Source organism: Triplophysa dalaica, chromosome 13, assembly GCF_015846415.1.
Source record: "Triplophysa dalaica isolate WHDGS20190420 chromosome 13, ASM1584641v1, whole genome shotgun sequence".
NCBI classification, from domain to species: Eukaryota; Metazoa; Chordata; class Actinopteri; order Cypriniformes; family Nemacheilidae; genus Triplophysa; species Triplophysa dalaica.
The window spans coordinates 18568622-18581372 of NC_079554.1; the positions used below are offsets into that span (position 1 = coordinate 18568622).

A 12751-nucleotide genomic window follows, 5' to 3' on the forward strand; every position below is an offset into this window, starting at 1 on the left:
TTCTCACACCTAATAGTATGAAAATGAAAATATGACTAATTTATAAAAGCGCACCTTTTAAAATGTCAAAACAACACAGAAATGGCATTTCTAGAGCTTAAACTCATAAAAGCCAAGCCGAGGAATTATGCACTGCAAAGCAAGTACAAAATCAGGCATTACCTTTAAAAGGTCACCCACTTCCAGATAGAAGCAGATGATAAAGACGTTCCAGGCCATCCACAGCACCAACCACACGGCATACTGTAAAAGAGACGAGAAACGGGTGTTTGAAAGACTCAGAGCCACCAACAAACACACATTTGCATATGGGTGATTAATTGGCCCGCTAAAGCGCAAGTGGGAGATTTTCTCGGTAATTAATTCTTGATGTGTTTCTTTACACATTCAGCCTCCACAGATCCCCAATCTGCCAGAGGAGCAGAGCGGGGAGATGCTGTATCTGACTCTGAAAGCAGGAGCCATGTGTGGGAGTTTGTGAAGGTGGCTCGCACCCTGGTTCATGAGCTGCCGCTTATCGAAACAGCGGGATACTATTAAAAAACAATGAGACAAAATTTAGCAGCAAATCGCGGAGGGCATTTCTGAAAAACAAGTAAATTTTGGTTAAATGAACGCAGGTCTCGTCGTGTTATTCGCATCATTAGGGAATGCAGCAAATCGACGTGTTTAACTAATTTGTTGAAAGACGAGGGCGTTGTGTTCGTTTACAAGCATTAGCGGATCACAGCACGAATAAAGAAGTTTAAATGTGAGAACTCAGGGGTCTGTTAGGTAGGCCGTGGTCTTTGGATAAAACAACACCTATTTTGATGCAATTCAGCGAATGAGGGGAAATGCAAAATCAATCCGAATGATATGATGGAAAAACATGATCCTTAGCATCTGAAAATGAGCGGTTAATGACACGCGTATTGAGTAGCTCTCTAAAAGTACCACTAGTAGATCGATCGATGTGGATACTGATAAAAAGCTTTGATAAAAACGTGGATAGGCTTTCACCGTACTTTACAGATGTACAACTTGTAATCAATCTCTTCTTGAGGAAGCAAAGTGCCATCTCAGCATTAGGGTTTTTCCAAAGCAAAATCATATTCCACCTGTTTCCACCAAAAAAAAAACGATTATCTGACACTGACGAGGCTTTCAGAAACTTGATGGCGGACACCCTGTGGTCTTCACTGCACATGCTCATTGATGCAGCTTTAGCTTCAGTGTATATGGGGTTTATTTATTATTTTATATAAATGTTTGACAAGCTTTTTCAAACATTGGTGATTTATTTTCTTGCAAACATGCCAGTTAGAACTGATGGAGATGTGGGATGGATTAACAGGTTTTTCCGGTTCATACATATTATTTAATTATGTTGCAACAATTTGTTATTTTCCAACTTGTATGCTACTTTGTTTGCTCAAAAGTCAAAGGTTTGCTAACTTCTACGCCGTCTATGTTTTCCATCATGGAAGTCTGGGCTGCAATTGACTTATTATAAGAAAATAGATCCACAAAAACAATGTAATATTATAAGTTAATTCTTTTACATGTTTGTACTGTCAATCTACATTTTGAGGAGATCCCTTCTCCCTGTCCTCTTTTGAGAAAACTACCTTGCTGTACATCTTAAACGGCTATGCAAATAAACCTGGATGGTGTCTTGAGAGTCTTACGTAAGAATGATTTGCTGCTGAATCTGTAGCTCAGTAGAAATGATGTCAGACTGAGTTTGACATTATAGCAACGGTTTATTTACCCTGACCTTAAACAAGAGTGGAGCTCAACCTCAGCGTTTGTCAGTCGCAGGGTGGCTGTTTCTTATTTACAGATATGCATTTTTATATTTGTGCCTCAGGCTGAGGACAAAGATCACCGCATCACGCCTGTCAGCCAACAAAAGCGTGGTTGACATCCCCTGCCTCCTGCATAAACGAAGGACCCCTCAATATCTGGGGGTGGAAAGGAGTCTAAACGGTGCCATTGCTTTCAATTAAGCTTCATAATCCTGCTTGATATCTCTAACACACTTTCTGATTGGATCCATGGGGAGGAGGTTATGAAGGTATTTTAGAGAAGGCAGAGTGGCCTAACCCTTTTCTAAGGAACTCGTGCTTGAAAGCACTACACCATTGAGGTTTAAAGATGGGAGGAATAGTGCCATCGTGTAATCTGACATGATGTCGGGACATTAGATACAGAAGATGTGGCCGTGTAGTGGAACCTCATTTGGCCCCTTGCCAACCACTGGAACATGCAAGGCTGAATTAAAATAAAATGTATCTGTCCTGACAGCATCCCCAAAACGGATATAAGCAAGAGTAATGTTTGAATATGAGCAATTTATCTCTGTAGGACACTGTCTCTGCTTTTCTCTGGCTGCCCGCTGGCACTGAAAAATTGAGTGCTGTTTATCCCAGTGGGGGACATGCTTAATGGGAATCCTGCTTCATCTTAACTGTGACTTGGTCTGAGTCACATTTAGGGCAATGACCTGTTCCAATATTATTGATACTGTATATCTTTGCTTGACTGTTAACTTGGCCAGGGGATTTAAGTGACTCATCTTTACTGTAACATTTTTTTACCCTTACACTTTAGTGGCAACTGTTGCTTTCAGAATATTAGTCAAAACATCACTGATGAACTGCTACACAATTGTCAATCGTGTGTAAAACTGCTGTTCTTGTGTTTTAGAAAAGTGATCTGTGATTTATCGCATGACATTGTATCCCGTCCTTTTATCAACGACAAGAAACATGGCATGTAATTTTAGGAACGCTGGTATTAACAACATGTTTTTCTTCATGTTGATTAAATCATACATGTTAAAACACTTTTCACGCTTTTCAACTCACCCCGGTCACATATCGTGGCCTGAACTGTACAGTCCCAAAGAGGCCGAGAATCACCGTGATGATGTGGATGAAGTTTGTCAGTATTGGAGCCCACTGGTATCCGAGGAAATCAAATATTTGTCGTAACAAGATGCTGATCTAGAGACAAAACAAAAAAAGAAAACGGAGAAATGAGAACTACACATTGACAAGCATTTATTTGCATAACAGCCTACAGATTTGATTTTTACATTTCCTCACAACTGTATTCCACTAGCCTTTGAGAACACTAATGATGTCATATGAAAGGCAGTGAGAGACGGCGGTCTGTCAGGCCACGTGTAAAGGCCCACGCGTCCAGCGGGCAGCCAGAGGAATACCCCTGTCATACAAGCGATTAATTAGAACCGAGGCATGGGGCTCTCTGGAGTAAAACCCCCACCCTTCCGCGAACCAGCGATGACTTGGAAATTAAAGCTGGCAAGTCCAGCCTCGCAGCTCTGCGTGCTCCAGCCACATTCGCTGATTGGACACGACACTCGTGTCAATACCAAAAGCCACGGCTCTTCCATGGCAGAGCGGGATGGAGGTCACGATTTTATCCCCGAAGGAGCTACAAACAGCCAGCCTCATAAAAGGCTAATGCTTATGGCAACCGAACCTCCAGCTGCATTGAGGACCGGCATTTAACATCCTTAAATCTCAAGGTCTTCTCTAGAAATGAAACAAAAATACACGGCGGTTGAATCCACCATTTTGTGATGTAACAGATTAAGCGTTCCCATAGCTCATTGGAAAGCAGTGCAAAGGTCATGGGTCTGATTCCTGGGAAACACACATTCAATAATGAGATAAAATGTTAGTTTGGATAAAAGCATCTGCTAAATGCATAAACGTAAAGTGCAAAGTGTCTTGAAGGTTAAAACCAACTGATGAACACGTGAATGCGATCGAGACCTCAAAAGCTTCGTTTAACAAACATCTACTCAAGTGAACATCAATAGAGATGCTTCATAGGGTTCAATAACAGCATGAATATCAAATGGCTGAGGCTGCTATATTCACAGTTCTACTGAGAAAACAATGCCAGGTATTAACCTCTGTGTTATTGAGCGCTGCATCTGCTGGAAATTTATTACCAGCACACAATGTTCCAGAGTCTATTAATCTGTGGATCCTGTCCGGTTCTGCCCAGTGCTGACCTGCTCCGCATGCGTCTCCCCAAGGGGCGTGTCTTCTTTTGTCTGGGCGTTTCGTTTGAGCTTGTGTTAGCGTACATCTGGTGACCATGTCTGCTGTGAACACCGATGCTCTCAATCATAATGAAAGGTATCATGAAAGGAGAGACTGACACCAAGATGCGCCGTATTTTCGCATGAAGCATTTCTCCTTTTATTCTCAATCTCTATACATTGACATTTTGTCACAGTTTGGCCACAATTGCTTTACGATTACCATCTTTTATGTTTGATTCTCAGTGCTCTTAAAGTACCGTGACCAAGAGATGTTCTGGGGCCTGTTTCATTAAGGAGGTTCGACCAAGATTGAGTTGAAAGTTGATTTACACCGAGATGCGAAACTGAGTATTTGGTTTCAGAACAGCTTATTTGAGTTAGTTCTAAAAACTCTGGGTAGGCTTACCTTGAGTTAAGCACTTGCACCACAACTACAATAAGCCACGATCAATGGAGCTCCGATATTACGATTTACCATGTCAACAGCACCAAAAAAAGCAACATGGTGGCAGAAAGTGCTTTCCGCTCTGCATATAGTCGATTTACTTATGTGCTGAAAATGACTTAAGTTTAAATGAATAAATAGATAAATGGGCAATAAACATCTAATAATAAGCTTAGGTGTCTGTTTTAGGAACTGAATCTGATCTGGAGCAATGTAATTGTTCGTTTTTGGATAATAGTGTCTGCTAAATGCCTAAATGTAACTGCACAATGAAACACACTTTTTTTTGTTATCGGTTTTTCAATCGAACTCTTCATATAAAATATAATGTAGTGTAGTGTAGTGTAGTTTAATGTAATGTAATGTAATGTAATATATATTTAATTTGTTCACTCTAACATCAAATGATAAGTATATTAAGGTGTATTCAAGCTACACATTTCTTGGGGATCAAACACACAACCCTTCAACTGCAGGCATTGCTCTACCACTTGATCTCTAAGAACACTTCAATTCAGTATTGTGCTTGAAAAATGGTATCCACCTGTTTGCCTTCAGCCTTCAATGAAACCAAATAAGCTTGTTTTTCTGTTTATTTTCACTGTCCTCAATAATGCTTTAAACACAAGGCTAAAAATGAATGTATTACCATCTGTTTCCTTAATAGCTTCTTCTCCATTAGCCAAAAAAACCCCAGTGTGGATGGCTTAACACAAGCCAGTGTGTGATATTACCACGCCTACAATACCTTTATTATCAAAAGCTCTTCCTGCCCCATGAGACACGCATCATACACTATTCCCAGAAGCACTGTTAGCTCACAGCACCAAAGCACATAAGAAAAAGAATAACGATTGATTGACCCGACACAAGTCTTGTGGAAAAAACTTAAGACACCGCTGAAATCAGCTAATAAACCATGAAGCCAGGGGTCAAAGTGAACCCATATGCCGCAAAAGACAACATGCATTGTGTGCAAATGCTTAGCAAAATGCAAATGTGGCTTAATTATGCTACATTATGCTCCTGTCTGAAAGATGCTTTGTTGACAACGCTATTAAAACTCTAATTCACAGTTTTTTTCTAGCGGGCTATTGTGGACACCTGGGCTTATTGACAGAATTCCCAAAGGAAATGAAGAGATCAGACACCCTAGCATTAACATACATGTCCAAAGGAGAAAAAAGGCTTAAGGATTTTATAGAAAGGCTGCAGGCCGTTATTTGAGGCTGGGACCCTGGATCATCATTAATGTGGCCCCTGGGCCCCCGTTTTATTGACAGTGGTGTACATAGCATTGTGGGGCAGCTTAAAGTGAGCTCAAAGTGACACATTTATCAAGTATTTTTTTTAAAAAAGTAATTAGATCCATAAATACGAGAGAAAAAATCCATTAATGGGCCGAACAGTGGATACAGATTTAATTGGAATGGTCTTAAAAAATGAAGTGCCTCATAATAATTGACCAAACGCTGACAACGTGGGATAGCAAAGCACACTGTAAAAATTTGGATATGCAGGTATATCAGAGTATTATCCAAAAGTTTCTTATAAAACACCATAGTTTTACATTCTTAAAAACTGCATTTAAAGTCATGGTAAACTAGACAATTTACAAATAATTCTATGTTAATGCGACATGTTATTACAATTGAGATTTCTTATCTTGGCGGATGCTGTAATTCAACACAATTAAATTGCATTCAGAACATTCATTATATCAGCATGTGTCTGTCAATTGGAATTGAACCCATGACCTCAGATTTGCTAGCACCCTGCTCCACCAGCTACGGCAACATTGCTTCAAGCCATTAAAATGGTAAACAGCTCGTTTATTTAACTAACCATAGCCTATTATGCTTTTTAATTGCTGTCACCATATTATACAACAGAAGAGCTGCTGACTGAGATTATTTGTAGGAATAAATGTAATTATTTATTGAACATTGGCAAAGTTAACCATATTGCTGTTGTTGTCATTTAGCATAAGCATCAAGCTATTCAAGGCCATTTAACGTTAAAAGATTTGATAATTAAAGACCTGTTCACACCTAGGACGATAACTTTTGTTATAAAGGCATCTATAATGTTTTAAAAGTAATACAAAATTCAAAAGAATAGGGCAATTATTTGTCAATCCATTCCAATTTTATGTTCTCACTTAAAGGTGCTGTGTGCAATTTTTTGAAGGATCTATTGACACAATTGAATATACTATATATCTTCAGAGATGTATAAAGACGTTATATAATGAAGTGTTATGTACTTATTACCTTATTATAAGCTATTTCTATCTACATACACCGGGGGTCCCCTTACATGGAATCCGCCATGTTGTTTCCACAGTAGCCCTAAACGGACAAACTGTTCTACAGAGCGTGTTTCATAAATTCATTATCTCCTTCTGCAACGAAGCAAAAACGTGATGACATCTTAGTTCTGTGTCAGCCACTGTAGTGCTTCAAAAGGGAGCGGTCGGAGTGAGCCGTTGGTTGCAATTTGCAACCTCACCTCTAGATGCTGCTAAAGTTTTTTAAACTGGACATTTAAATTGTGAAACTGAAGTGCACAAGCTTAATATAACAATGTTATTGTCCATTGTTGTGTATCCTCATATAATTATCATTAGAGTTATCTTTAAAGTTATCGTTCTCGATGTGAACGGGCCATGAGAGGCTTTTTTGTTTTTTGTAACAACTCCTATAACCATGGTAAATTGATACCGCGGGTTAGCGGGACATAAAGCAAAACCATCACTAAATGGCTGCGCAAACGTTTCTCAAATGTTATTTTCCCTTCCTTATGTGCACATAATGTCTTCTTACGATTATTACTTGGCAGCCGAAGCAGTAGAAACATCCATTAGCGATTGCCCCCACGCCACACACGCTGCTTTTCAGTCCCTGATTGAGATTAAAGTTTACTCTCCCTGTGACAAAGGCAAATCTCATTCTCTGAACCCTTCGCTTTTCTTTAGCCCGTCTCTCTCGCTCGCTCAATCTCGCTTTCTCACAGCCCTCTTCCCATTTATGTAAGTCTTGCGGCACGAGGGGACACGAGCCGCCTTTAATCAGGGAGACAAAAGCTAATCAATCAGCCGGGGCAGGTTGAATAGAGAGCTTCGTGGCGCATTCAGACCCAGTGCCAGGACGAGCTGTAGCGTTCACAGCGTTAGCGCCGCAAAACGTTAACTACAGAATGAGCTCGGGCTAATGAAGGAGGCTCCCATGCAGCCCCGGCGCATCTTGGCCTGCCTCCATTGTCCGTCGGTAATCCAATTCCATCTGCTACTTCCGTCAGTGTTTTTAATGGTGCTCTGCAGAGGTGAGACTGCAAAAATAATCATAAGACCGCACAATTGAGCGGGTAATTAAACTATGACACATTAAATCCGAGCATGCCGCACGCGTGGGGGTTCTGAGGTGAGGAGGGATTTAAAGAGTGTGTGTAAACTCTTAATGTGGGCACGAGCGACAGTCATGTGTATCTGAATGTCAGTAGACTTCCCATTAACACTGGGTACAAGAGCTCAGTTTGTCTGCTTCCATGCAAACTTTGAAGTTTCAGCCAGCACAATGTACAATTCTTTCAAAGACCACTTTTCTGAATGCATTCATGCAGCTACATTAAAGAACATGATGAGTTCTTATTAATTGCTGATTTAATATGACAAATGTTCAATTCAATTATAATCTCTATTTAAAATACAGAATAGAAAGGAATAAATATCCAGAAGCATGTATAAAAGCACACATATCTTTGAACGGTTTAAACAAGAAATCTAAAACACATAATGACACATTCAAGGACCCCTGTTGTTCTTCTTGTGTGGTGGACACTGGGTATGCTCATGTCCAAACATTTTAGTGGGCGGACAAATAGAGCATTTGTAAGATTGTGTGCATATCAAGGCTGATAACAGACTGTAAGAACAATGAATCATAGATTATGAGAGAAGGCAACGGTTTATAGTTATTACATTAAGAGGAGAGAGGAAAGAAGAAAACAAATCTGTGTGATGAACATAGAGAAAGATATTTGAAAGAATGCTTGTAGCCAAACAGTTCTGGGCCAACATCGACTGGTATAGGAAAATTTGCAATGGTAATCAAAGTTCTTACCTACATTCTTCTAAATATCTTATTTTGTGTTCAAAAGAACAAAGACATTTATAAAGCACTTTTTCCTTCTATTTTAGTCAATGATGGCCAAGAATTTACAATAACTTAGAAAGAGTTTAAATATACATTTCAAAGGTCTCATTACGTTCATTTAGGTTGACCAAAATCCTATCTAAACTGTATTTAAGTAAATCATAAGAACGCCACGTTTGCTTTCTTATCAAGAAAATAAAGGAAGATCATCTGTTTGTTGACCAATGGCAGACACAGGAAAGTGATGTCACACACATCACATTTAAAGCGTCTTACTAAAGCTCTAATGTACAACATTAACATCACCAAGCCTTCCTTTCAAAGACCCGACACCCAGCAGACATTCAAATATGATGTTGACCAAAATATGAAACGAATCCAACCCATATTCTTATTCATGCATAAGAAACGCAAGCTATCTTAAAACTGTCATCTTTGCTCATACTGTAATCCATCTCAGGAATAATAAAAATAAACTCCTGAATTCAAGAGCCTCATTATTTGTACTCTGGCCTGAGAAACAAGTCCACAGCGTGCTCAGTAAGCCTGTCAACCAATGTAATGAATGCCAACATTTATACTCATCCAGTAAGCGAGTACCAAAAATGCATGAGGTTATTTACATACAGAGAACTGTCAGATGGATTTTATGGCAGGGTACATTACCGCGCCGAACGCTTGCCGTACTGACAATTCTCACCCTTCACACTGAATGTCGCATGTTGGACATCTGAAGACCGCATGTGTTATTTGTAATAGATTATGTTGATGACTTCAGCCATGGCGTGTGATATTCATATTGTTTACTGTATATGGCATAAATGCATTATATCTGAATATTTTAGCATTTAGATATGATGCTTTGAAGTCATGTCTGAATTATCATGTTTACACATACTGTACATATATATATATATATAAACTGTATATACATATTATAGTACAGACAGAATGTGAACTTCTTTTCAAAGTCTTTAGGATAAATATTACATTTTCTCACCCGTATTTGAGAGCCTCATTAATACCGAGCTATTGTTTGCCACCTTGAGGTTTTCAAGGAACCAAGTGGGGATTATTAATTTGGTTAGCACGGATGGCTCAGGGGGAGGGAGGAGAGAGCGGCTGAATAAAATTCATCAAGATACAGCCCAGTGTTAATGATGATAATCTATTTTAATATTCTTTTGCATTTAAATGAGGCTGGCGAAAGAGATGTTGCCCGAGGGCCAAAAAGATGATCAAGACTGATCTGGGAACAGACCCAGCTGTGAACTCAAATGTCAACTGAGTTGGGTGAAAGATGCCGGCATGTGGAGAAGGCCCACTGTGATAGCTGCCACAACTCCTTTATCAACAAATATGTAAAATATGAGCTAGTGAGGATACAGTAGGAACTCTAGAGATGCATGAAAATTCATTGTAAATGTCAAACGTCCTTCAGCACTTCAGCATTGGAACTATATTAAAACACATATCTGACATCAAGTCTGCTACAGGTGATGGATTATAAATGAAAAACTAGATTAAAAGGACAGTACGTTAAAAACGCATTCTTTTTATATCACTTACTCTCACGTCATTCTAAACCTATCGGACTTTCATTCATCCATGAAACGCAAGAAGGGATGTGGGTAAGTAAGTATATATTCTTAATATCATTTTATACTGTACTTTAGTATTCATTATGCCTATTTATTGTCAAGCTTTGGGAAAAATGAATAATACACAGTAACATTTCACCCGAAGACGACAATTTTGTTATCGGTTATTCTTCCTGATGTTATGACTTTCACTTTTGTGGAACAAAAAGGAGACTCATGCTGGTGCTTTCCACAGTGTGAAAGTAAATGGAGATGGATGCTTTCAAAAAATGACATAACAGCATCATAGAAATATCATAAAAGTGGTCCATTTGTCTTCTTATGTTCCATGTATGTATATCTTTTCAGAATATAGCACGCACATAAGACAGGACAAATGTAATATTTTTTATGCAAATTTTTGCCTCTCTCTCCATTCACTTCCATTGTTTGAGAAAGAATCTAATCATGTATTCCTTTCTGTTACCCACTGAAGAAACATAGTCAGATAAAAAACACATGTGAGTGATAAGACTTCTCATTTTGGGATGAAAGTGAGAAACTAAAGACAAATGTATCATTTTGGTCAGCTATTCTTTTAAATTATTTGTCCATGTGACGGTGACCTTCATAGCCTGCCGGTTATTTTTTCATCCCTAAATCCTAAAGTTCTGGATTCTCCGACTTTCTAGTTGGCTGACCTTAAACTGTCATTGTCATTTTCGGGCCTCATAATTACTTGATGCTTTATTTATTTCACTTTCACAGTGGGAGCGTTCCAGAATTTGCCATTTTTCATTGAAGCGAATCTGTCAGAGAACTGCATCTAACTAACAGTATGACCAAGTCTCTGGTACTTTCTAGTATATTATACAAATATGTTTGTGTCTGTTTAAAAGGCCAAAAGATGTTCCTGCTTCCAGAAACAGATCAAATCCGCTGACAGAAGTTAATGGAAAAGAGAGATCAGAAAGCCCTGTCATGCGGGCGTCTAGCGATCAGATCACAGTATAACAAACAGCTGACCCTGCCGAGTTTCACGCCTTGATTTGCTTTGTGAGGAGCACAAAAATAACACATTATAACAGATGCTGAACAAAAGGTTATCTACAGAAGTGATACGCTACATGTCTCTTTCAAACTCCATGGCTGTGTTCTCTTCCCTTCCAGAAACAAATGACCAAATGTACAACTAAATCCGTGGTCACACTTGAATTTTCCGTCCATTGACTTCCGTTCATACGCATGCGAATGCGACAGACCGGAAACGCAAGCCCATGCGGAAATATTTCGCTGCGTAGCAAAGTTCAACTTTTGATGAACTCTGCCCTGCGAATTTGCGTCACGTGAGTGCGTGAGACCAATAGAAGATCAAAACATCATAGCGTGACCTCTCGGTACAAAAAATCCAAAATGGAGGAATCCAGCTGATATTTTATATTAAAACAACATATTAAATAATTGGCTAAAATAAGAGCAACGTTGGATGTATAAGTCTGGGCAGAAAATGTTTCAATTCAGATGTACTTGTGCTATAGCTACTTTTATGACATCTTTGCAAAGACTACCAGATTGAAAACCCCTGAACTAAGGCAACTAAAAAATGATGATATATCATTACAAACAAAATGCCAGTCCAAGTGGCATCTGCAAACAAGCTAATTCACATTCAGGCAAATGGTTTTAGTGGATGTATAAAGTTACTTATTCTCAAGAACACACAGGTGCTCTAGGGAAATAAACACAGATGTGATTTATCATATCACGGTACTTTACAAACCAAAGTGTTCTGAAATACTTTCAGTGTTCCTCAATCCTGATTTTTTTATTTTTCAAAGTTAAATATATTTTTATGAAATGTTTTTATATGCTTGTCCTATCTTTCAATACTTCTCATTTGTTATACACTGCAATGCGATTCATACGTTATTTTCTTACTATACCCTACTGTAAGTTTCAAAATTTCTTTTTCGAGTGTCACTGTGTTTGTGCATTGTTCTCCGCCCAGATATGGCTATTTCTAAAGGTAAACTATTGATTTGGTTGAGTCAGGGTGTTGAGTGTGGTGCAGGGAAAGTTTTGAATATTCATCAGACTCTGCCATACTTATGGAAATCTCCCTGTTAAGTCAAGCATTCAGCATCCAGGGTATCACTAAGGTCGAGCCGCCACAAGCCCACATGCTCTCCGGTGACAGGCCCCCTCTAGGGAAGAGCATGTGTTGATCGACATGGTCGGTTCCATTTAGTAGAAATGGGGGACAAACAATCTTCACAAATAGAGAGACCACCACAAATCACCTCACACTCACTCGTTCCTGAAAAATCATAAATGAGATGTGAGATTTGAGTAAGATCAGTTTTATCTCTATTGTAAGACAACAATGGTACTGAATGAAGAACAAATGGAGCTTTGTTGTCTCAATCTTTGCTAAGATATACTATTTTTAGAACCTTACTTTATGTCAACTCTTGTCTCATTTATGTCTGATCTTATTTCTCCCAAG

General features: G+C 39.0%; 1 protein-coding gene across 2 annotated transcripts in view; it reads right to left on the reverse strand.

The window, feature by feature from the left end:
* The window catches only part of nkain2 (sodium/potassium transporting ATPase interacting 2), a 125023-nt gene that overhangs the window by 75478 nt on the left and 36794 nt on the right, over nucleotides 1-12751 (reverse strand). For both annotated transcript variants that reach the window (XM_056765035.1, XM_056765036.1), the window contains exons 2-3: nucleotides 2853-2990; nucleotides 163-243 (exon numbers count right to left, since the gene is read on the reverse strand). In XM_056765035.1, the coding sequence (XP_056621013.1) occupies nucleotides 163-243; nucleotides 2853-2990 (219 nt within the window). The remainder of the gene's footprint in view (nucleotides 1-162; nucleotides 244-2852; nucleotides 2991-12751) is intronic.